At 52.6% G+C, this 25,616-nt stretch overlaps 1 protein-coding gene across 7 annotated transcripts in view; it reads right to left on the bottom strand.

Moving 5' to 3' along the window:
- HIP1 (huntingtin interacting protein 1) overlaps window positions 1–25,616 on the bottom strand; it is a 176,566-nt gene that overhangs the window by 7,218 nt on the left and 143,732 nt on the right. For all 7 annotated transcript variants that reach the window (XM_038375707.2, XM_043499732.1, XM_043499733.1 and 4 more), the window contains 17 exons: window positions 24,612–24,752; window positions 21,606–21,663; window positions 20,313–20,388; window positions 19,685–19,819; window positions 18,322–18,419; window positions 15,761–15,833; window positions 14,936–15,119; window positions 14,382–14,470; window positions 13,938–14,054; window positions 13,540–13,641; window positions 7,247–7,441; window positions 6,573–6,720; window positions 4,060–4,146; window positions 3,198–3,305; window positions 2,966–3,102; window positions 2,465–2,575; window positions 1,725–1,783 (listed from right to left, as the gene is read on the bottom strand). In XM_038375707.2, the coding sequence (XP_038231635.1) occupies window positions 1,725–1,783; window positions 2,465–2,575; window positions 2,966–3,102; window positions 3,198–3,305; window positions 4,060–4,146; window positions 6,573–6,720; window positions 7,247–7,441; window positions 13,540–13,641; window positions 13,938–14,054; window positions 14,382–14,470; window positions 14,936–15,119; window positions 15,761–15,833; window positions 18,322–18,419; window positions 19,685–19,819; window positions 20,313–20,388; window positions 21,606–21,663; window positions 24,612–24,752 (1,918 nt within the window). The remainder of the gene's footprint in view (window positions 1–1,724; window positions 1,784–2,464; window positions 2,576–2,965; window positions 3,103–3,197; window positions 3,306–4,059; window positions 4,147–6,572; window positions 6,721–7,246; window positions 7,442–13,539; window positions 13,642–13,937; window positions 14,055–14,381; window positions 14,471–14,935; window positions 15,120–15,760; window positions 15,834–18,321; window positions 18,420–19,684; window positions 19,820–20,312; window positions 20,389–21,605; window positions 21,664–24,611; window positions 24,753–25,616) is intronic.

The following is a 25,616-nucleotide window of genomic DNA, read 5'->3' as shown; positions in this document are numbered from 1 at the left end:
CAAACTGGGGAATAACTGGCTAGGTGGCAGCGCTGCTGAAAAGCACCTGCAGTTATAGTGGGTCACAAACTGAATAGGAGTTAATGTGACAGAGATGTGAAAAAGGCGAATATCGTTTTGGGATATTTTAACCCAATTGGTGTATGTAAGACAGACCTCCCTCTCTGCTCAGCACTGGAGAGGCCTCAGCTGGAGCGCTGTGTCCAGTTCTGGGCCCCACGCTTTAGGAAAGATGTGGACAAACTGGAGAGAGTCCAGAGGACAGCAACAAAAATGCTCAACGGTTTAGAAAACCTGACGTGTGAGGAAAGGTTAGAAAACTGGGCATGTTTAGTCTGAAGAAAATGAGACTGAGGGGGACCGGATACATTTTTCAAATACATTAAGGGCTGCTATAAAGAGGCCGGTGATCAGTCATTCTCCATCCATTGAAGGAATGAAAAGAAGCAATGGGCTTAATCTGCAGCCAGGGAGATTTAGGTTTGATATTAGGAAAATCTTTCTAACTCTCAGGGTGGTTACACTCTGGAATTGGCTTCCAAGGGAGGTTGTGGAATCCCTGTCACTGGAGTTTTAAGACCAGGTTGGACAAACTGCTGTCAGGGCTGGTCTAGGTTTACGTGGTCCTGTCTCAGTGCAGAGGGCTGGACTAGAGGACCTTCCAGTCCTACATTTCTATGACTAGGTACAAAGCTAATTCCAATTCACACCCTCATGGCTCCACCAACTCCCCTCCCTGAACAGCTAGACTGGCAGGAAAGACAGAGCCCATGGGGCTCCTTTGGAGGGTGAGCAACCAGCAACATCACCCTCCCTACACGACGGGCTCCTCGGTGCCCTCTGGCCTCAGCCTGCTGTGAGCGAGAAGGGCTCTGGTGGGCAGGCGCTCTGAGGGTGCGTGCTTGTTCTCTCGGGGTGGATTCCCCATTGAGGGTGCCTAGGCACTGTTCTGGTGCCCTGCATGGGGAGCTGCCCCACAGCCAGTGCTGCTGGCAAACACAGGGCTCTCCCTCAAACAGCGCACAAGAGATCATGGCTACATGCATGGCTGCGTGGGCATCGGGGCTCGGATACCGTGTGCCTCGCAGTGGTACCAGTGCTGCAACACAGGGTGGTGGGCCTGCAGGGTGGGAGGAGCATGCTCCCCACAAAGCCTCCACACTTTCCCTGGAACATAGTGAGGTCGTGGGAAAACCCCAAGTGTTTTTGGTCTTTACTTCAAGCACTGCTGACCCCTCCCCCTGCTGTTCCTCCTGTTGTATTTAGCGTCTTCCTTCGCTTTCACTGCTTGACTGTGATGTTTTAATGATTTTACTAAAAAAAGAAAAAGGAGGACTTGTGGCACCTTAAAGACTAACAAATTTATTTGAGCATAAGCTTTTGTGAGCTACAGCTCACTTCATCGGATGCAATTTGTTAGTCTCTAAGGTGCCACAAGTCCTCCTTTTCTTTTTGTGGATACAGACTAACACGGCTGCTACTCTGAAACCAATGATTTTACTGTTGCTCAGCATGAATCAGCCCTTTCACTGCACTTCACAGGCAGGAGTCCTCCCAGCCATGCTGGGCGCCAGGCCAGGGCCACAATCCCTGTTTGCAGTCCCCCTGCAAATCAGCGGTGGGCTCGGCGTTAGAACCCTGCAGTTCCTGTGCTCATGCCACCAGCCCACGGAGCCGCTCTGACTGCAGACAGCAAGCGGGGTAGATCTTGACTTTGTACTTACCTCTCATTGACCTCCAGCTTGACCCCGGTGTCCCCAGCCCGAGACTTGCTGAGCATATCCTATTGAGAGCGACAGAGCCATGGTGTGAAACTCATGGTCAGGGTGTGCGCGTGCGCGGACACCTGGTTACACTGGACAACGCAGATCCCCACCTATCACCAAGCCCAACCGCAGCTCCCCTATCACCCCACACGGGAATCAGCTCCCGGCACTATGACTGAAAGCCCACGGCAAGGGCCTGCGAGCTGCATTCCCTCATCCCACTGCACAGCTCGATCTGCAAGCGCTTTCCTGAGCTGCTGGCACTGTGAGCTCGAGGGGACAGGAGATGGGTCTGGAGCAGCCCTTCAATGGCTCTGATTCTCCCAGTGCAGCATTAGACTGTGATGCCACAGTGGGTCCGGGCCCACGAGGGAACATACCAGATTCCAGCCACTGACATCACCTGGCTGCAACAACCACAGCTGGGGGCTGCCAGGCAGCTGCCCTCCATGTCTGGCTGGTCAGCGATCTTCTGAGTCAAGCAGGTATCTGGGAGGCTCCTGGTGATGCAGCTTTCGGTTGCTCAGTGTGGGCTGCTGACTGGCTAGAGACTGCCCTGGGGCATCTGCGTGGCACTTGCTGTGTTACTTTGGTGACCCCGGGGCTGCTGGTTGGAATCACTGCAGGGCAGGGGTTGCTGGGAGTGAAGCCACACAAGGAACAGCTCCCCACCCCCCCCAGCAACTCTCCGGTCTCACCTCTATCCTGGCAACTGCTGTCTCGACAGCAGATGACGTGGCTGCCATCTCCTTGTCCACCAGGTCCCCCAGCTCCTCCTGCTCAACATCCAGGCCTCTGGGCCGAAGCTCCTGGGAAGAGAACTCAGGAGAGTGAACGGCCCGAGCAGGAAGGGGCAGCGGAGGGCTAAATAGCAGGCCACATACACTGACACAGTTCCCAGCCTGCCAGGGCAGCTACCCCAACGGGGCAGAGAGCAGGGCAGATGCATACCCCAGGAGTCCCCCTTTTGGACCGTATCTCCTGAGGAGTTCCACAGCCTCCGGGGTCTGCCTCTCTCAGAGACCCTTGCCCCCGCCCCAGAGGTATTCTCCCAACCTCCTGCTTGCATGCCTGCGGCCCACTCTGGAGCAGTCAGTCTCCTATGGCCCTGTCCTAGGCTGCAGCTGCTCAATACGCAACAGGCCCCCTGCCCAGAGAGGGGTCTGACTCCAGCTCATTCCAGCCCCCAGCCCTCTCACCTCTCCAATGGCGCTGATTTGGCTCAGGCAGTTTCTCACAGTGGTGCAGTCAGCACCCCCCAGGGAGGCCTCGTCTTTCAGGGCACCAAGGTAGCGCAGGGCCTCGCTCCCACACTGCTTACACGTCTCTGACAGCACTGAAACCAGACCACAAAGGCAAGAGCTGGCTGAGGAAGGCAGGAGCGCCCAGGGGGAACAGCTCCAGCCCCCTTGCCCTGGCGGGGATACTTACGGTCAGCCGGCTCCATAGGGACCATGTGGGAGGTGGCACTGCCCTGCAAGATGGTGTCGCTGATGAGGTGGGCAAACAGGGCCACGCACGGCAGCAGGCTGCTTACATCTGCAGGCAAGGGAAACGGAAGGGGGAAGACGGCCCCTGCTAAGTCACTGGCCACCTCAGTGGTTGAGCCAGCTCCATCGCTGCCCTCTCAGTCCCTCGGGCAAACGACTTGCAGGTTTGAGAGGGTCAGATTCAAAGGGAGCTGAGCAGGTATGTTACTTACTCCCTCAGGGCACCAGAGCCAGCGCAGACCCAGCGCTGAGCCCTCACTCATCGCAGCTCAGAGATCCCCTTCCCAGGACAATGTCCGCAGCAGCCATGCATGCACACGCCGGCCTGAGTCAGGTCAGTACAGGCACGGAGGGCGTGTGCAGCCGCAGTGCATGCGGCCTCGCTTGGGAACTACAGCCCAGTCCCCTCTGGACTCAGTTTCTCACACTCTGCACTGGAATTGAGCTAGCTGCTGCCCTGCTGCGGCCAGGGGAGCCAAGGGCTGCTGTTGCTTTGCTTCTTGGGTGCTGTGGGAAGGGGGAAGGGTCAAGTGCTTGGTGTGACATGCTGAGTGCAGGGCTACAAGACGGGGCGCTGTGTCCCTCACACACACGGCTGGCCTATGGGCTTCGGGGTCTAAGGCTTGGCACATCCGTAAAGAGAGAATGGGATTTTCTGGAGGGATGCTGGATCCCTGTGGAAGCCCCCACAGTTTGCTCTGCCAGCACTCCTCAGCCCCGAGTAGCCCTTGCTGATGGCGTGCAGAGGAAGGTGCACGGTGAGCCCGCAGTGAGGGGGCTCAGGGCCCCGGCAGCTCTCTCACCTGAGCGGTTGGAAAGGTATTTGCCATGCACACCCTGAAGCCGCTCTACGCAGTCAGAGGCAGCCAACGTTCTGCACAGGAGATAATCTGCACACACAAGAGAGACCCGGAAGGAACTCAGCAGTCTGCGCAGCATCCGGGGCTACACACAGACTCATCCCCTGCTCATCCGTGTGCTGCCAACACCTGCCCAAGGGGCTCCTGCGCAGAGCCTGAGCTACAATAAGCCCCCAGACTGAGCGGTGGAGACTGCTGTCCAGAGGGGCTGGGCTCTGTGATCCAGTCACTTGTTGCCCCAGTTACACAATGAAACCCCCTCAAAACCAGCGGAGATGGAGGCAGCACCCCAGGGCCAGCGGCTCCAGCTGGCTGCATCTTGCTCCTGCCACCCCCGGAGCAGAACACAGCACTCGGTGCGGGCGCTCTGGAGTGAGGGCAAAGGGAAAAGCCTGCAGGGAGTCTGGCCACCTCTGGGAATACTGGACTTCAGTGCATTTGAGTCCTTTCCAAAGGCAAAACGTTTGCTCTCCAGAAGAGTTACTAGGAGCCCTGAGGAGATGTCGCCTCTGGCAGGGCTCCCTAGTGCGTGTGTGTGGGAGGAAGACTCCATCACAGGAAGGGCAGTCATCTCAACCTTCCCTGCAGGCTAGGGCAGAATATGAACAAAGGGCTCCTGAGAGCCCCCAACCCAGTCCCTACTCCTGGCTTCCCGATTTCTGCCCTCAGCCAAATCCCCACACTATGGCCAGAGCCCCCTCCTGCCAGCCAAATGCCTTTTACTCCTGAGGGCATTCTGCACCAAAAAAATTAAAAATTCTGCACACAGTATTTTAAAATTCTGCAAGTTTTATTTGTCAATAAATAAATGCAGAGGCACCAGCATGGCAGTGGGGAGCACAGGCACTGGCTGCACGTAGGTGGACGATCACCCTGCAGCTCCCCCATCCCCCGGACACGGATTCAGCGGCGAGGCTGCACCCGACCCTAACACAGCACAAAGCCTGGACCTGCCCCAGAAACACCTTGGGGTTCTGTCCCTTTGCACCAGGCGCACCAAGTGTGGGGCAGGCAGGCTCAGCCAGGCAGGATCCAAGTGTGGATGGGCTCAGTGTGGGGGGATCCAGGTGTGGGGTGAGATGATTCTGTGTGGGACAATCTGGGTGCAGGCAGCTCAGTGCGGGGTGTATGTGTGGGGGTATCTGGATGCACAGAGGCTCGCTGGGGTGGGTATTTCAGGTGCAGGGGCAATGGGACTTTGCAGGGGCTTCCAGGTGAAGGTTGCTGGGGCTCAGTGGAGGGGTCTATGTATGAGGGTCTCAGCAGCTGGGTCTGGGTGTTGGGGGAGTGGGGCTTCATCGAGTAGGAGTCTGGGTGAAGCTAAATGGGGGTCAGGAGGCAGGGGGTCTGGGTGCAGGGGGGCTCCAGATGCAGTGTTTGAGGTTCAGTGGGGTGGGGTTTGGGTAGGGAGGGCTACAGGGGTTCTGATATAAGGGGTGAGGCTTGGTGGGGGTGTCTGGGTATGGGAGGTCCGGATGCATGGGGGTTGGATGGATGGGGGAGCAGCTCCCCATACAGTGACCCCTCCCCCTGCAGCTAAGGATTGATGAGGGCAGCAAACAGGAAGATGCTGAACTTCCTGGAGCTGGGAGAGGTTTCTGAGGGTGGGTCTGACACAGCCCTAGTTATTCTTTGCAGGGGAAGAGGAAGTCCCGTCCTCTCCTGCTTCCAGCCCAGCCGAGACTAGCAGCTGATCCTGGCTCAGGGTAGGAGCCATTGGCTGGGGTGTCCCCAGCCCTGTGGTGATGTACCTCTCCACTGGCTGTTCCGGGTGTCTGAAACGATGTACCTGCACAACTGGGGAGTGGAACGTGACTGTTCCTGCAGCTTCCCTTTGCTTCCCTGTCAGAAAGTCATTTTTTTTTGCGGGGAAGCAAAGAAATCTGCGGGGAACATGAATTCTGCGCATATGCAGGGGTGCAGAATTACCCCAGGAGTAGCCTTTGCACTCATCTGTGCTGAAGATTTTAGGGAGGGACAGCAAACGATTCCTTGGGACACACCCCGAACGTAACTGAATCAGTTTACTGGACGCACACGGGTCTGTCTGTGCACACACACACACACACACACACACACACATTACTGCAACTCCAGAGAGATGGAACACTTGGTGAGACATCCCTGAAATACCTGGCACTGGCCAAGCACTGCCTGAGTGAGGGTGAGTGGGGTTATGACCCTGGAAGCTGCAGTCAGTGGCACTAGCTCTAGGCCAATTTAGCTGCCTGGGAGCAATCCCAAGGGTTTATCCTCAGCAGCTCCTAGGGGAGGCAAGTGGCTAGCCAAATGCTGAGACTGAATTCTGGGCCGGTTCCCCCTGAATGGCACCCAATCCTGATTTATAAGAGCTTTCGCCCCTTGTGTGTGAGCAGCCAGAGGTCACTGCAGCTGGATACACCCAGAACAGAGGGAAGAGCCAGCCCAACCCTGACGGCAGGGCAGCTAGGCCATACCTGCGGAGCTCGTGCAGCTGATGTGGGTGGGGTCATCGAGTCGGTTCAGGGAGTCCTGCACTATCTGCTCTGCCTCCTGCACCATACACTGCAGCAAGGCAAACTGCTCATCCAGGAGCCGCTGCTGAAGGGCCTGCTCACGGCTCTCCTGAAGGACACACAAAAAGAGAGGAGAGAGCTCAGGGCCTTCCCAAGCTCCAGACAGGCCACCCTGGCACCCAGAAGGCTCTGGGCAAGAACGGCAAGCCCACTGACATGCCAGAGCCATGTAATCGAAAGAGTAAGGGCCATACCTGGCTGCTCTGGCTCCAGTTTCTTCCATCAGGAGGAAAGGGGGCAGAAGGGGACTATAACACCTCAGCCATGGGGTGTTCCCCTAATCTTCCCATTTAAGGAAGAAGAGTTTTGGGGCTATCAGTTCCTATCATGCAATGCTCCATCTTGACCCGAGCAGCCAAGCAAGGAGTCCAACAGCACTGCATGCTGGGACGTGCGGCCTTTGCACATCACAGCTCCATGGTATTAGGTCTACTGCATTTCACACAAGAGCTGCCCTTGGACTCCTGCCAATGCACTGGGGGAAGTCAGGGTGCCTGGGTGCTCAGGGGATGTAATGTGGCTGTTGCCATGTTGCTGTCCACATCGGGCACTCCCAAACTGGCAGACAGCAGTACCTTCTCTCCCAGCTGGGTCTGCAGTGTCTCCAGCGTTTTACTGCTGCTCTCCTTCTCGCTGTCCAGAGTGTCCTTCAGCTGCTGCAGCTCGGCCTGCAACGCTGTCACCTCCTGGCTGCGCTGGGCCACTGCCACCACCAAGGTGTCCCTCTCCTGCTCCAAGTCCGCTGTCCTGGTGCTACGCTCTGCTTCCGACTGCAGAGCAAAGGGAACAGAGGGAGGAATGGGGAGAGAAAAGATGAGGGTGGACCAAGTGCCCTCATTCCATGATTCCTCCTCCCCACTATATTCCAAAATTAAACCACCTCAGAGCCCAGTTTTCAGAGTAGCAGCCGTGTTAGTCTGTATTTCGCAAAAAGAAAAGGAGTACTTGTGGCACCTAGTCTCTAAGGTGCCACAAGTACTCCTTTTCTCAGAGCCCAGTGAGTTCCTGCCGCCCGCGACACTGGCGCTGCTCCAATGCGGGCTGACGTCAGCCTGTCCTGCTGGCAGGCTGAGCACACCCAGACTTACCAGAAGATACCCACTTCCACTGCTGCTCCACAAGCAGCACGCTCCCAGCCAGGGAGATCTCACTGGGGGAAGCACGCGCTCCAGTGGTTTCCCCAAGAACTGAAATGGGGGCGGGGAGGAGAGTGTTCGAATTTATGGGGCGGGGGGGTGTCAAGGCCGACGAGGGGTGAGACCGTGAGGGTGAAGTTGGGCTGTATGGCACCATAGTAAAAACTGAAATGTTTCATGACCATTTTATTAGATTTAACTCATGTTTTAAAATCATCACACAAATTAAAGTTGGCTACTCAAGCCTTCTATGAAGCACTACGTCTACATCCTTCTTGGTTTCTTGTTATAATTTTGCACAACTCTGTTAATGAACTTCTTGAATGCGATGTGTTCATCTTTGGTGGCTTCTCATGTGTCCGGTAGTTCCACTCTTTCAATTGATATGCTCACGAATTCATTCACATGATCAGTCAGAAGGCAACTTCTTTCAGAACACAAAATTCTATTCAATGAGGAAAAAGAATGCTCAGCTGTTGTAACTGGGAGTAGCAAGAGATGAATTCCTACTTCTTTCATCCCAGGAAACAGAGCATGAAGATCGGGTTGAGCCACTAGTGATGATAAAAAAGAAGTTGAAATCAAATCTTCATTCATTCGTCGTATGATATTCCACTCTGTGTTCAAATTCTCTATTCTGTCCTGAGCACATGTCAGCCCCTTGCTGGTAGTGCCTCACTCCACTCAACTGTTGGTGTTTTATAGGACGGCATCTGTAAAAGCTATGCAGAGGTTGAGCAGAATCTAGAAGTCGCTGTTGTAGATTTTTAAGAATCAATCAAGTCTGTGTATTTTTTCAGTTGTCTTAACAAACACTTCTGTCTTCTTCACTTATGGATTCAATATAAATGCCTTCATTAGTCAACTTCTGGACTGAAGTCTTTGCTTCTTCCAGTACTTTTTCAATGGATAGCTCTCTGATTGATCCAAATGTAGCTTCTATTGCTGGACAAAGATCTACTACTGTTGTAGCAGATGCTTGGATGGCATTTTTTAATGTCAAGTGGTTTCAACAGTAGATTTACAAGAGAGAGAATGGCAATAGTCTTCTCTGAACATAGTAGCAAAAGTAATTCACCAGCCTCACTACTTAGATCCATCCCACCTTGGTAGACACTTTCCAAAGCCAGTAATAATGGCTGGAGTAATTTTAAGACAACAGCCAAGGATCGCTCATGAGAAAGCCAGAAGGTTTTCCCAGGTTGGACTAATTTGAACTTCAGTCCCAGTGTATCTTCTATATTTTCCAAGATATTCAGTCTTTTTGGAGTCTTGCTGAAAAAAGAATATAATGAAGACATTAAATTTATAGCTTTTTTAATGTCTTTTGAAGATTCTGCAGCTCGTATTACTGCTAGTTGGAGTAGATGGCCTCTGTAGTGTGTATAGGAGAGATTAGGGTTACACTTTTCTCTGAGAAAAGCTTGTACTCCACCATGTCTTCCAGAGAAGTTTGCACCTCCATCAAATGCACAAGCAGCCATCTGTCTGGGGTCCAATTGACAAGCATTTAACTCTTCTAAGATGTGGGTTATCACAGATGCAGCCGATGTGTCTTCTATAACTTGAACATCTAGAAATGCATCTACTGGCCTACCTCTGACATCAAGATAATATACACAATGACTTAATACTTGATGCCCATTTGCATCAGTGATTTCATCAGCTATGTATGCAAATTTTTTGAATGTGGTGAGAGAGTTCTTCACTTTTTCAACTATTGAGTCTTTCACTGTTGAACCACATGCTTCTAGCCAGTCAGTTGAGTTTCTTGCAGAAAGACAGTGAGCATTTGCTGGTCTTGTTCGGAACCAATGTTCAACTTCAGGATGAACAAGTGACAATGCACTTAACATTGGCCTCCAGTTTGTAGCGTGTGGTATCTCTTGCTTAAATAGAAAGTAGGATGCCACAGCCATGTTTGTTCGCATGAACTGTGTTGTGTCTCCAGCATTCTTAACAGCCTCATTAAGTACTTCTAAAATTGGCTTTGAAAGTGGGCTTATAAGGCTTTCTGCATGTTGATGCAGTCCAGAGTCCTGGTGTTTTGCAGCCTTTTCACGTAGTTTGTCAGCATTGGCTTTGCTGATAGGTTTGACAAACCAAGCTCCTCCACTTTTACCAATTATCATAGAATATCAGGGTTGGTAGGTTCGTCAGGAGGTCATCTAGTCCAACCCCATGCTCAAAGCAGGACCACCACCAACTAAATCATCCCAGCCAGGGCTTTGTCAAGCCGGGCCTTAAAAACCTCTAAGGAAGGAGATTCCACTACCTCCCTAGGGAACCCATTCCAGTGCTTCACCACCCTCCTGGTAAAAAACCTTTTTCCTAATATCCAACCTAAACCTCCCCCACTGCAACTTGAGGCCATTACTCCTCGTTCTGTCATCTGCTACCACTGAGAACAGTCTAGATCCAGCCTCTTTGGAACCCCCTTTCAGGTAGTTGAAAGCAGCTATCAAATCCCCCCTCATTCTTCTCTTCCGCAGACTAAACAATCCCAGTTCCCTCAGCCTCTCCTCAGAAGTCATGTGTTCCAGTCCCTTAATCATTTTTGTTGCCCTCTGCTGGATGTTTTCCAATTTTTCCACATCCTTCTTGTAGTGTGGGGTCCAAAACTGGACACAGTACTCCAGATGAAGCCTCACCAATGTTGAATAGAGGGGAACGATCACGTCCCTCGATCTGCTGGCAATGCCCCTACATATACATCCCAAAATGCCATTGGGAAGCTTTCCTTCTTTGTAAACTTTTTGCAAGAGGTGCACCAGTAGCCATCTTTTGTAACTTCAATAAATGGGAACACTTTGACTGACAAACATTGGGAACTGCCTTTAGGTTTTGGAGACATTGTTTCTTCAATAGGTAGCTGTATTTATGCTTTGGGCTGGTCAGATGTAGACATACCACTTGAACCTTCAGATGACATGTTGATATATTCTTGGTTCTTGATGTGTTCTTCACCTTGGTTAGTTTTTGAGGCCTTTGAGTGGAGAAATTGTTGTATTGTTTTTTGTCTTTTCATTTTCACTTTGACCTGCAACATATAAAAGATATGAATAAAGTAAATGTTTTGTTAGGATAATGCAAGTTACACCAAAACATATAACAGGTCTAGATTTCTAAAAAAATATAAATTTAAAAAAAAATGTATTTAATTGAAATTGACTTTTGAAAAGTAAGCCATCGTGGGATAAGAGGAAATATCCTCTCATGGATCAGTAACTGGTTAAAAGATGGGAAACAAAGAGTAGGATTAAATTATCAGTTTTCAGAATGGAGAGAGATAAATAGTGGTGTTCTTGAGGGGTCGGTACTGGGACCAGTCCTATTCAACACACTCATAAATGATCTGGAAAAAAGAGTAAACAGTGAAGTGGCAAAATTTGCAGATGATACAGAACCACTCAAGATAGTTAAGTCCCAGGCAGACTGCGAAGAGCTACAACGGGATCTCACAAAACTGGTGACTGGGCAACAAAATGGCAGATGAAATTCAGTGTTGATAAATGCAAAGTAATGTACATTGGAAAACAAACAATCTCAACTATACATACAAAATGATGGAGTCTGAATTAGCTGTTACCACTCAAGAAAGAGATCTTGGAGTCATTGTGGATAGTTCTCTGAAAACATCCACTCAATGTGCAGTGGCAGTCAAAAAAGCACACAGAATGTTGGGAAGCATTAAGAAAGGGATAGATAATAAGACAGAAAATATCATATTGTCTCTATATAAATCCATGTTATGTGCACACCTTGAATACTGTGTGCAGATCTGGTCACCCCATCCCAAAAACGATATACTGGAATTGGAAAAGGTACAGAGAGGGGCAAGTAAAACAATTAGGGGTATGAAACAGGAGGAGAGATTAAAATGACTGGGAATTTTTAGCTTAGAAAAGAGATGACTAAGGGGGGATATGATAGAGGTCTGTAAAATCTTGACTGGTGTGAAGAAAGTGAATAAAGGAAATGTTATTTAATCCTTCACATAACACAAGAACTAGCAGTCACCCAATGAAATTAATAGGCAGCAGATTTAAAAAACAAACAAACAAACAAACAAACTAAAGGAAGTATTTCTTCACACAACATAAAGTCAACCCGTGGAACTCTTTGCCAGCGGATGCTGTGAAGACCAAAACTATAACAGGATTAAAAAAAGAACTAGATAAATTCCTGGAAGATAGGTCCATCAGTGGCTATTAGCCAGGATGGGGAGGGATGCAACACCATGCTCTGAGTGTCCCTAGCCTGTTTGCCAGAAGCTGGGAATGGGCAACAGGGGATGGATCACTTGATGATGACCTGTTCTGTTCATTCCCTCTGAAGCACCTGGCCTTGACCACTGTCGGAAGACAGGATACTGGGCTAGATGGACCATTGGTCTGATCCAGTATGACCATTCTTATGTAAAATATAATAATAAAAAAAATGTTTAGTACAGAAACTCCACAACATACTGACTTCTCAGATAGCAATGATGTGAGAAACAACCTTGGCAAATAATGCATTTTAAAAATCTTGGCCTACTAGGCAACATATTTATATAAGTTTCCATTCCCAGTCACAAATCTAGTATTCTGGAGCAAAGTCACTAAAATATAGTCCCAACAAACAAATGTTTATTTAACGTGCCCCTCACTTTTCTCTCCACTTGCACCCCACTCACCCGTGTTGTCCTTGGTTAGTGGAGACTCAGAGTTCAGAGGTGCTTTCACGTGAGTATACCCCCGAGGTGGGGGGCAAGAAGGCACCCTACTTGTTCCTCCAGCTGCTCACTGTTCACTCTGGCCAATGCTGTTCGTTGTGCCACCGTTCACTCCACCACTCTGTTGCCAATGGCTCTGTGCAGTCACCTTCTGCTGTCACCTGCCTCTGTGAGTTGGTCCCTTGAGGTTCCATCCAGCTCTCAGTGATTTCAGCTGAGCTCTCAGTGGGGGAAACCTTGCAGCTAGTGCAGTCTGGGCTGTGTCTTCCACAGAAACACTGTCCCCACAGCAGGACTAAGCACTTAGACCTGATCATCAGTGATTTCAGCTGCAGTGGTCACTTAACAGAACAAAAGACTATTTATGGAGCCTAATGAGCTCTATCTTTAAACAGTGGAGAGGGGCAGGTCCCCACCCTCTCTCTTGATGCCCTCAATCAGCACAGGGGAAGTACAGTTCTACTGCCCTTTACTCATACAATTAGAATAATATTTCATTCACCCCCCTCCCCGCCACATTCAAGTGATTTGTAACCCAACCCCAGCCAAAATCTATCACTTGGGCAACACAGCTCTGTTTGCTGGATACCTAGATAGATTAGGTGTGAATGTAAATACAATCTGGTCCTGAAGCCTTTCCCCGCAGCCCCAGCTAATCACTAGCTGTCAGGGAGAGCTCATTTAGACTTTGCTTACAAATCATCATTTGAAATTATTAGGTTGGCCAACGTCACCGAAACGAATGCACTGACATTGTAATAAAAACAACAGCTGTATAAGGAATAAGCTGTATAGTCTATGTTCATACTTTTCAAGTCTATTATACTTTTTCAGATACACATATTTTATCATATACTGTATATGCTTTTAAAGTGTGTATTAATGTTTCAATTTCACTTCAAATTTCCAAACAGTCACTAAATTGGCATGTAACTAGTTCACAAAACTGGGGGTGGGGTGGGGGGAGTGTTGGGGAAATTCAGGGGGGATGTAGGGAAATCACTGATGCGCTCACCTGCAAACTGGATTTCAGAGTGCTTTGGAGGGCCTGCTGCTCCTGCTTGCTGGCTGTGAGCTCTCTCTTCAAGGTTTCCAAGACCTCTGCCTGTTCCTGAGTCTGCAGACAGAGTAGAAGCAACCCTTGAGTGTGCACATCACAGGGTGGCACTCCCTGCCCCTGGGCTGTTCGTCACCCACTGAAGACCTTAGCTGCGAGCTCAGGATCTGATCACATCGCCAATCTGCAGCCTTCTCCCCTCTCGCTCCTCGCTTGTACCGTCCCATGGGCAAAAGGCTGTAGACCGGTCTCTCCCGCACGGACTCCCTCACGCTGGGCTCTACCCACCCAGCACCCCCAGCTGACACTCCCATGCTCTGGGCCTTCCCTGTTCTGCTCTGCACACTCCGACTCACCTTCCTCTGGGCCTGCTCGCTCATGCGCTGGAAGGAGTCCTCTAACTCTTTCTTCTCCCGCTCCACATCGCCTTGGGCCTGTCTCGCTACCGTTACCTGCTTGGTGACCTCTGCGTTCTGGGGAACATCAGCAAGAACTCATCAGCTGCGTCAGCCCCTGCTCGTCACCCACCCAGTCACTGGACAGGGCCGATGCCTCACCTCTGCCCCATCCTGCTCTCAGAGCAAAATCCTGTTCCCTGGTGTGGTGTAGGGGGAGGGGATTCCCCACGAGGGGTCTTTGCCCACTAGCCTCAGGAATAACAGCAGAGCTGGCTACCCACAGGGCACGATGGCCCATGGGTCTACAGAGGCAGATCCCTGCCACTCCTGGGCATGAGAACGGACACAAAGCCAGCAGGAGGCTTGGCGGGGTGGAATGAAGGAGGGGGTGCTGGGCCCTACCTTGCGCAACAGGTCAGCATGGTTCTGCACCAGCTCGCTGTACTTCTCCTTCAGCTTGGTGTACCGTTGCTCATTAGCCTGCGCCTTCCCTGCAACAGACACCCACGGGGTAAGCGACCTAGGAACACGTGTCAAGGATGTCTCCTAAGGAAAATCCCATCTCACTGGGGCAAACGAGCGACCCCATTCCTATAGCCATTCCGGCTTGAACATGGGTCCCAACAGCGCTCCCTGCTGAGGGAGCCCACTGGAGTGGCCTGGAGCTCTGCCCCACTGACAGCCTGCCCCCTGTAGCACCCCCTGCTGAGAGAGCCCGGGACAGGAGTGGCTTGGAACTCTGCCCCCCAACCCAGTCTGCCCCGCTTCCTGCAGCGCCCCCTGCTGAGGAAGCCTGGGATTGGAGTGGCCTGGATCTCCCCCTCAGCCAGCCTTCCCTGCTCTCTGTTGATAGAGGCTGGGGCTGGAGTAGCTGCAAGCTCCCCCCTCTCTTGCAGAAGAGGCTGGGCTGGGGACTCAGGGGGCAGCCCCCGAGCAGATCAGAGGTCTTTCCTCACTCTCTATCTCCGTCAGGCTCCTCTGTGCTTTCTCTGTGTCCTCCCACTGCTTCTTCAGCTCCTCCAGCTCGGTGCGCAGGAAATCGCTGTCATCCAGGGCCTGATGTTTGAGGTGCTGCTGCTCCGCCAGCTCTGCCTCCAGCTCGCTGATCCGCCCCCTCAGCTGCACCCCTAGGCGATGGCTCTGCAGGTCACCAAGTGGGAGAGGTGGGCTGGGGTGGGTCAAACACCCTTCTAGCCCCAGCTGCCTCGATGCCAGTTGCCCTTTGAAGGGGCAGTCTGAAGCACAGCTCTTACACTGCTGTTGCTAATTAGATCTGGGCCAGCCAATCAAAGTGCCCAAGGCCCATAATTCCTAACAAACCCATTAACAAAAGCACCAGCCACTCAGCACGCAGGGATTCTATGGGAAGTTATAAAACAACAGCACTCGGCATGAACCAGTGCCTGACCGGCAGTTGCCTGAGTAGCTGTCACTTGACAGCACGCGTTTCCCTGGGACACTGAGGAAACCGGACTCCTCCTTAAGGTGGCAGAGCAGAAATACCGCCCCTGGTGCAGGCTCTGGGCACAGGAATGGTCTCTGCAACTGGGAGAGTAACAGCCCCAGGGTCTTGGAAAAGTGGCATCTCTGGAGCCATGCTGGGCCCCTGGCTCAGTGCGACTCAGTAGGAGGAGCTGCACCACGCCCTGCGTGTTTCCCATCCAACATGCGGGCTAACAGTCTGACCCTGCCCTGAGACAGTGATTGCATCAGTGAGGTCCAAGATCTGCACACTGCTGGCTGCAGAGCGCACAGCCCGCACACTGGGTTAACGCATTCACCTCTGCCTTGAAGTTCTCCAGCTCCTCCTTCAGCAAACTGATCTCCCGGTACAGCTGCTCGATCAACCGGTCCCTGGCAAGGAGAACGACACCAGTTGCTTCCTCCATGCTGTGCCCCTTAACCCGTGACCCTGCCGCCCCATGCAGAGGACGTTTGGGGATCAGATGGGAATTACAGAAAAAATATTATGAGCCCAATACGTGAACCCAGGGGTGCCCTCCCCTGGGATCCTGCATGCAGCACTGGTTACCCTGTCTCAAAGAATACTGCAGAAGAAGAGAGGGTTCAGGGACGAGCAACGGTCAGGAGCCTGGAATGCTCTCATATCAAGAGAGAGAGAGAGAAGGAACGGAATTGTTTGTCTTAGAAAGAGACAGGTTCCAGAGTAGCAGCCGTGTTAGTCTGTATCCGCAAAAAGAACAGGAGGACTTGTGGCACCTTAAAGACTAACAAATTTATTTGAGCATAAGCTTTCGTGAGCTACAGCTCACTTCATCGGATGAACAGAATGGAACATATAGTAAGAAGTGTGCGCACACACACACACATAAAGTTCCTCCTCTGCCTTGGTGGGTTCTGTGCTTATTGGCAGATTTTCTCGCCTCAGAGGTTCACGGCAGCCCTCAGCTTGGCCACTTTTGTGGCTCAAATCTGCCATTCACTCAGTTAGCCTCATCACTGGCCAGCCTGGGGAAAAGGAAGAAGAACAATCCCCACAGTCTCTGCTGATCCACCTAGTGGATCGGGGAACAGGCCAGAGACCTTCCCCTCCCATGGAACCCACAATCCAGGTCAACTCCTCCGGTATCAAGTAGTGAGTTGGGGGGATGGATGGAACCCAGGCCCACCCTCTACTCCGGGTTCCAGCCCAGGGTCCTGTGACTGCAGCTGTCTACAGTGGCTCCTGTAACAGCTGCATGACAGCTACGACTCCCTGGGCTACTTCCCCATGACCTCCTCCCAACACCTTCTTTACTCTCACCACAGGACCCTCCTCCTGATGTCTGATAATCCTTGTACTTCTCAGTCTTCCAGTAGTACGCCTTCTCACTCTCAGCTTCTTGCACCTCTTGCTCCCAGCTTCTCACACGCACACCACAAACTGAAGTGAACTCCTTTTTAAACCCAGGTGCCCTGATTAGCCTGCCTGTCTTAATTGATTCTAGCAGCTTCTTGATTGGCTGCAGGTGTTCTAATCAGCCTGTCTGCCTTAATTGTTTCCAGAAAGTTCCTGATTGTTCTGGAACCTTCCCCATTACCTTAACCAGGAAAAAGGGACCTACTTAACTGGGGGCTAATATATCGGCCTTCTATCACTCTCCTGTAGCCATCTGGCCTGACCCTGTCACAATACATACAGAGAAGTTGGAAGTTTCCATACAAACTGTAAGAAGCTAATTAGTTAAGATGAGCTATTATCAGCAGAAGAAAAAAACTTTTGTAGTGATAATCAAGATGGCCCATTTAGACAGTTGACAAGAAGGTGTGAGGATACTTAATTTCGGAGACGATAGGATGGGGGTAACGAATGGTCTGGAACCGTGGTTTTCAACCATTTCTCCTTTGCGGACTCCTAACTAATTTCAAATGGAGGTGCGGACCCCTTTGGAAATCTTAGGCAGAGTCTGTGGACCCCCAGGCGTCCGCGGACCACAGGTTGAAAACCACTGGTCCCGAGGAGGGAGGCTGGGATCTTTTATTCCCTGAGTCTCATAACACAAGAGCACAGGGGCATTCAATGGAACTGAAAGGTGGCCAATTTAAAACCGTTCAAAGGAAGTATAGTGTCCTCCAATGCATTGTTAGCCTGTGGAAGTCATTGCCATAAGATGGAACTGAAGGCAAGAGCTAAACAGGTTGCAAAAAAGGGTTGGACTGCTACATTAATACAGAGAAGAGCTGTAATAGCTGGAAAGGATCTAAGCCCACCTGCTTCAGGGCATGAGCAGATCTAACTACTGGGGTTAGGAGAGAACCTCCCCTGGGGGAGCTTATCCAATCACAGCCTCCTGCAGGGTTTTATCCTTTGCAGCAGCTGGAGCTGTGCATTGTCAGAGACAGGATACTGGGCTGGATGGAGCCCTGGGCCGATTTTGTCTGGCAAGCCCTGTGCTCCTAAATGATCCACAGAGGTCCTGCCGCTGCTGACTGCCAGCTCGCAAGGGCAAAGTGTCTGGGGCTGGAGGAGCCTTTCCTTGCCTATAACACCACAAGGAGCTGCACAAGGCTCCGCTGTGCTAAGTACGGGGGACATTGCCAGCTGCTGATTATGTGTTTCAGCTCCTAGGTCACTCGCCCAGGTTCCAGCCTACGGCCAGGCATCAAGCTCCTATCACAGAGCCAGCCCAGACTCAGAGAGCTCGGCCCGTTGCTCAGCACCCTTCACAGATGAACCCCAGGGCAGGAGAGCCCTCACCCGTCAACTCCAGGGTGCCCCTTGCAAGGGAGGCCCAGGCCTTCCCCACAAAACTGGCCCGCGCCTTGCCTCCACATTCACAACTCCTTCCCGACACTGAACACGCCCCACCAGCAGCAATGGGGCCCCTGAGCCAGCACTCACTTGTCATCCTTATTCATTCCATTCTGACTGTTGAAGTTGAAAGGATCGTTACTGAACGAACTGCCAAAGATGTCATCAAACTTATTGTCAAACAAGCTCTGGAGGGGGAAACAAACATAGATCCCTGGAGTCTAATCATGTGCTCCGCACATGGCCAGAAACACTGCACATGGACTGGGCACATGTACCTGCCCGCCCCCCATCCCCCATCTCAGCCCTATCCCCTCATAAGGGAAGACCCCTCCCCAAGAAACCAGGACCCCACTCGTTAGCAAGATGGGCAGCTGCCCCACGCCCTCTAAGGGACAGCTATCCCTTCCCCTTGCAGACAGACAGCTCCCATCAGCCACTGGCCCCTACCTTCTATGCAGCCTAACCCAGCTGAGGGCAGTTCTACTTGCTTTATTAAACAACAGGGTATTGCAACTAATCTGATCCAGATGGGGTCTGACTGGGACAGACAGACAGACAACTGCAGCGGACAGAAGGCCACCCCTGTCTGGAACAGCAAGCGGAGCAGCTACTGCCAAAGGAGTTACTGGCATGACAGAAATCCCCTGTTCTCTTCATGTGAAATATCACCATTAGCCACTACAAGAGGCAATGGGCCAAATTTGCTGCCCTGCAGCCAGGCAGTCATTTATCCTAGTGCAAAGTGGGTTTAAAATGCTACCACATCAGAATGGCTGTGCTCCACGCTGGTGCAGGAGACTCCCCAAGATGCAGAGATTCAAACCCAAGAGCTGCAACTAGGGCAATCTATTGTCTGCTCCAAATGGTACTGCCTAAATAAACAACCTTACGGGTATGTATACACCACCCACACCCCCAAAAACCTTTATGTTAACAGGAGATGTAGGAACCACTTCACCTGCCACTGAAGTAGAGCCACCTCTGGGCTGGTATATTAGGACAGGAAATGAAGCATGTCATGTGGATCTAGAATTTGAGGGGAAATGCAGGGGAAGCCAAATGCAATCAACCAGTCATCACCTAGCCAGGACACCAGAATTACCCCCTGGCATTTCTTCACTGACTCTTGGTTTTAGGTCTTATTAGCCAGACAGCACAACACCCCCAAGGGCGTTAACTCAGTACTAAGCCCATGGGAGTAAGCAGCATTGACGCTGCTTCCTGTAGTGTCCTTGCTTTTCCATGTGTCATACAGCCAAACATGCACCAGGCCTTGAGTATGTTATAAGACCTGAGGAGATCACAGCCCTGGCAATACAGCCCCAGAGCCACTGCAGGCCATGCAAAGGCCAGGCATACTTCTCTTGGCAGCTGAACACCTTGCCAGACATAGGCAGAGCCAATCGCGGGCTCAAAGAGAGCGACTGATGCCAGGGGGCCAGGGGCTCACCTGTTGTGATGCTGTGTCCATCTCCACTAGATCGGTGATGGGCTCGCTGTCTGGGGACGAGGCCTCAGCCGGGATGACCACCACAGGACTGATGTGCTCGGACAGAGCCGAGGCCCGCAGAAAGTTGGGAGGATTCTAGTGCGGAAAGGGAGAACTGATGGTGGGACCTTGAGAAAAGTGGCTCTGTGAGACACAACACGCCCAAATCCGCCTGCCGCACCACCCCAGGCAGCCCAAGTGGGGTCATAACGATGCTACAAGGCAGCGCTTCGTCTCCCTTCTCTAGCACAAAGGATGGCCGTTAGTGAATAGTTTTGGTGCCCCCCAGTACATTTTTCAATGAGTTTATTCTTTACCAACAAAATTTCGCCCAGCTCTAGTAGGGATCTCTGAAAAGCAGCCCCCCTGTAAGGGCAAATATGGCTTCCAAGGCTTGGCTGCAGGCACCCAGTATTCAACGCTGGGGTTTAACTGACTTGCCCAGAGCTGTGAATAGATCCCAGGAGTCTTGACTCCCAGGGCCCTCTTCTAACCACTAGACACCACTGCCGAGTCACGCCAATGGTCATTGCAGCCCCTCCCTCTTAGCCTGTGCCCAAGGGCAAGAGAGAAGACATTTGGGTCTCACCTCTGGGAGCTGTGGGATCTGAATCAGCCGTTTAAAATACTGCAGGTTGCTGGAGCGATAGAACAAATCTTTCAACCTGGAAGGAAATGGGACGTAAGGGAGGGGACTCTGATGGCTGGGGCAGACCCAGGCAGTCGCAGGATGCAGGTGGCTCCCTTCATTTAACAGAGCCCATCACTTGTGGCTCTACACCAGGCATCCCATGCAGAGAGGGAAAGGCAGCCCTTGACCTCAGTTATCTGGATGCTATCTTGCCATACAACTCAAGATGGGGATCCTGGGAAGAAAGCTACCGCCTCTGCTCCTTGGGACAGTACCCGGACATCTGCCTCAAGCCAAGTGGCGAACACACTGGTAAAAGGTGAATCCAGGAGGGTGGGGCCCCTCCCCCATACACCTAGGGAGGGAGGGGCCATCACTGATGCAAAGAGCAGCTGAGACTAAGAATGAAGGGGAAAGAATTTACCAGCTAAATCCTTGAAGAGCTAACCACCAAATCCATCTCCCCTGAGTTTCCTGCTACCCTCGTTGGTTTCCTACCCCTGTGAATAAGGTCCCCCGCTGGGAACGTTCAGCATATCACAGCCTTCCCCTCCCTCCAGGCTGGGGAAGGTGAAGGGGGAATGAACAGAAAACGCTGCTCGCTCGGTACATTTCCAAGGGAGGAAGGATTGATGGACCCAGCAACACATTTCTAATGTGTTCATTGCTGAAGCATGTGTGCACCATCCGGCTGAGGCCAGCCCCAGCCCCAGCAGCCAAGCTTGACAACCCTTGTTAAACCCTTATTATCTTAGCCCCTAAAGGGCCTTTATAGGAAATAGCTTTGAGACTCCAGGAAAGCCCAAGGGAGACGGGCTGCACCTTCACATTTTCCCCGCACTGTGATGACTGCACATGGCAGCCAAACCGCAACTCAATGGTTTTAAATCACTGGCTGACACTGCCCATACAATGCCATTAGAGCCTGAAAGCCTCCTTGGATTTAATAAGGCAATTATTGTTCAGTGCCAATGGGTTATGCCAACAGCATGGGGGCAGAGAAGAGGCCAGCCCAGCTCTAGGATAAACGTTTGTGAGCTAGGGGACTCAGAAATTAGGACTTTGTTCATTTCTCAGCCACAGACGGTTCATTTCAAACCCCGGGGGCTCTTGTCAGCCTCAAGCCTGCCTGTTGACTAGGTGGCATGAGTTACCTAACCAGTAATGAACGTAGGAATAGCCGCTGTGAGCTAAGTCAGCATGCAAAGGATAAGTGCCAAAGGTGACAGGCTGGGCATTCAGGGCACTTACTTTCTGAACTGCTCCAGGAAACGGTCCCTGTGGCCCTGTAGTGTGTCAGCGGGGAGGCCTGAGGAAGAGACACAGAATGGAACGCAAAGGAAAGCTCTCAGCTCCCAGATCTCCTTGAGCACGCGCCAGAAATCATGCTCATTTCCAGACAGCTGAGCAGCACCGCACAGAGGGACAGGGATGCACTGGAGAGCAGCCAGTCCTAGAACAGTTTATCACTGCAGCCTCAGACTCAGGGCCGGGTGAGGGTCCCCTACTACTTTTAAGGGACTTATGACTTATTGGAAGGGGTGTACAGGGTTTGTTTTGGCCCCTTACTTCTCCCTGTGTGGTCAGCTGCAGGGCCAGGCGCTGCAGAGAGCAGTGACAGCAACCATGGCTGTCCTGTGGAGGGAGCCAGGGCACAATGAGGGGTTGGTCTGTGGAAAGAGGGGAGGGTGGGTGTCCCGCAACCACAGCAGGTCCCACTGCCTGGGCTTGGCTCTTCACTGGCATAACCTAGGCTCCAATGCCCCACTCTGGAGAAGCCCCTTTCATCCCAACAGGAAGCGAGAGGGGTAAGGAGGGGGGGGCACAAGGTGCAGGGTAATGGGCAGTGGGAGGGGACAGTCAGGGTAGAGGAGGAAGTGGGGCAGAAGGCGGGGGGGTAACGGGCAGGGGGAGGGGCAGTCAGGGGTAGGGGAGGAGGGGACAGAAGGTGGGGGGGGTAATGGGCAGGTGAGGGGGTAGAGGAGGAGTGAGCAGAAGGCGGGGGGGATAATGGGCAGGGGAGGGGGCAGTCAGTGATAGGGGAGGAGGGGGCAGAAGGTGTGGGGGATAAATGGGCAGGCGGGGGGCAATCAGGGATAGAGGAGACGTGAGCAGAAGGTGGGGGGTAATGGGCAGGTCGGGAGGGGTAGAGGAGGAGTGAGCAGAAGGCGGGGGGTAATGGGCAGGGCGGGGGTGGTAGAGGAGTAGTGAGCAGAAGGTGTGGGGGGGGAAACGGGCAGGGGAAAGGGTCAGTCAGGTGGAGAGGAGAAGGCGGGGGAGGCAGGGGTAACGTGCAGGGGGAGACAGCAGCCAGGGGGAGGAAGCGGGGCAGAAGGTGGGGAGGCGGTATGGACAGAGAGGAGAAGAGAGTCCTGCTGCAGCTGGGCTCAGTGCAGAGGATGCCAGCACAGGAGCCGTCCAAGGTACACCCTGGCACCTCCAGGTCTGTCCACATTCCCTAAGGGCACCCCCATTTCCCTCCCCATAATTCGAGCACTGCTCAGAGGCTCCCAGCAGGTGGTGCTGCAGGGCAGGAGTGCTCTGAGATGGCTCTCAGCTAGAGGAGCTGGGGGGACTGTGGAGGAACCCTGGCTGGGGCGGATCCTCGGGGTCTCACTCATGGAGAGGAAAGGGCCTTCGTTTGCACTCAGCCAGGGAGCTGGCACCAGCTGACTAAATCCAGGATCACTGAGCTGCTGCTTTCTCATGCCCCAGGAAACAATTTGAAGCTATCAACAACCTTGCCGAAGTCAAAGTGCCTGATGCAATCTTTGCAGATCGGTGCATGGCTTGGATCTGTACCCCGGGATTCACCCCGGAAGAAGTGCAACAGCTCAGTGAGTCCTGGGAGCTGCAGGCTGGAGGATGCTCTCATTCTGGGAGAGCTCAGGTTGGGGGGGTGAACATTTCCCACTGCTCTCTGCTTTTACTCCTCCAGATGCAGAAACCCCCTTGTGGCTACGATTCCTTCAGGGCTGTACTGGCGAGGGCACAGGGTCCTGGCCTAGACACAACTGCTGAGTACCTTGGCATGGGCAGGGAGGGAGGTCAGCGCCATTGCAGGGGTGTGTGAGGGAGGGCTGGGGCATTCTAAAAGGGAAATGTGCTCCTTGGGGGTAGCTTTATGAACCACGAACACAAGTCCCCTCCAGCGGGCATGCAGAGGGATTTCCCTCATGCCTTTCACTGACACACGGCTGCTCGGGCTTCCACCTGCACCTGGTCAACCTCACTTCCCTTCCTCTGTCTCCTCTTTCCCCTTCTCTCGCTCCTCTGGGCTGCGCCCTCTCTCCCCCATCGCACACATCCCGTGATCTCGGTCCCTGCCTCCCCTTTCCCTCTCCCCCATAGCTTGTTTCTCTGCCTCACTCTCCCCACCCCCAATCTCACCACTTCTCTGTTCAATCCCACCGCCTGCCCCTCTCCAACTGCCAACATCTGTGGTGGGGGAAAGGGCCTCAGTGGAAGCCCAGAATCCAGTTTTGGGAACAGAAGGGGAAGCATTCTGGTGTTTGGACTAGCCTCTCTGGCCCTTGGGGTCTCCTATGCCCTGCCCTGAAGAGTAGAAAGGGAATGCCTTGTTCCCTTCTCCCAGGAGGGGGCTGCCAGTCAAGTATCCCCCCTCCCCTCCCCAGGGAAGGGCACAGCTGGAGTCAGGGGCAGGAGGGCACAGCTGGTGCAGAAAGGCGCTTCAGCAAATGCAGGGCCCAGCCATGAGGCTAATGCTCCATTGGCCCAGACCAGGCGGTTCAGCATCAATCCACACAGGCACATCCACAGTTAATGTGCCACATCTCTCTCCCCGGGGTGGGGATTCTCTCTGCACTGATCACAGATCAGGCAGGGCTGCCATTCGACACCTATCAACACAGCTTCCTCATCAGCTACGGGGAGGCACTGACCTCCAGTCAGCAAATGCTACAAGTCTGAGACTATAGGCAGGAGTCAAACCTGGCCTGGTTTCTGCGTGTGACACAGAGCAAGCCACTGGGCCAAGCTACTGAGCCAGCCCACGCCAGTGTTTTAAACCAGCTCTTTGCCTGGGCACCCCTCACTCTGGGAACAGAGGTCTAAACACAGAGACAGGGCATTTCCCTGTGCTTGGCACACCTGATACACGCACAGCCTTGGTACAAGGCTCCGCCTCTGAAACAGTTGCTACGGAAACTTTAAATCTGCTACATCAAAGCTTCTCAGGACATCCCAGCAGTGAAATGGCAGCTGCCGGACACTCCCAGAGGCTTGCTGTGTACTTACAGGAGTGCAACTTGAAGAGGAGTTTAACAGTGTAGTCATACAGATGGCTGCAGTCCAGTATCACCTGTATCAGTGGGGCCAAGCGGCACTGGCCAGCAGCAGTGACCGACACGGAGCGAGACATGTCCAAGGAGCTGAATACTAACAGGAGAGAGACACAGTGTGCTCAGGGCTTGTTCCATGAAATTTACTGATCTCCCCCTCCCCCCCCTCTCTCTCTCACACAAACACCCATCCCATGAGGTTTTTCTGCACAGCTGCTCATATAAGTACACTTTGCTGTTGTGTACACCCCCCCTCATGAGGATATTCTGCACAGCTGCTCATATCACTACACTGAAGCATCCAGACTATTACAGAACACTTGTACGTCTCAGCTGTTGTACCTTTCCTCCCCTCCATGCTAGCCTAAGAGTCTCTATCCTTATTTCATAGGAACTTTGGGAAAAACCAAATTCCATCTGTTTTAAGCCAAAAGGAGGAAAGCGAATGAGGGAGCCGACAGAAAACTGCACTGGCCCACCGTTATCCACGGCTTTGCTAAGGTAATCTGTGCACAGGGGAGCTGCATGAAACAGTCCCGTACTGTGAGGCACACGGCCATGGTCAGAAACACCTGGTAACCAGATGAATAAGGCAGATAGTTCACTAGCAGTTTTCAGTGGACAAAGCTGGTTAAGTGTTTGACACTGAGGAGGGATCTCTCCCATGTGTATATTACACACGTTGTGATCAATTTGCTGAGAGGAGATTCGGTGCTGTCCCCCTCTACTGCTGGGGGCTCGTAGTGTGACAGGAGAAGGAAGTTTCCATGTCTGCTGGCAGCAGGGTTCCTCAAGAGAGGGTCAGGCCGGGAGGGTTTCTTGTGGGCTGGGACTGGCAGGAGTGCAGTGTTTGAAGGCAGCTGGGGTGTGGCAGCCCCTGTGCAAGGAGCTGGAGTGGCTGCCGCGAGTTGGATACCTGCTGGGAGGAGCTGCTGCACTGGGACAGGACAATGAGGGTGGC

Source organism: Dermochelys coriacea, chromosome 17 (assembly GCF_009764565.3).
Source record: "Dermochelys coriacea isolate rDerCor1 chromosome 17, rDerCor1.pri.v4, whole genome shotgun sequence".
Lineage (NCBI taxonomy): Eukaryota > Metazoa > Chordata > Testudines > Dermochelyidae > Dermochelys > Dermochelys coriacea.
Note: the sequence above shows the minus strand (reverse complement) of the source record. Positions and strands in the feature narration are given on the sequence as shown.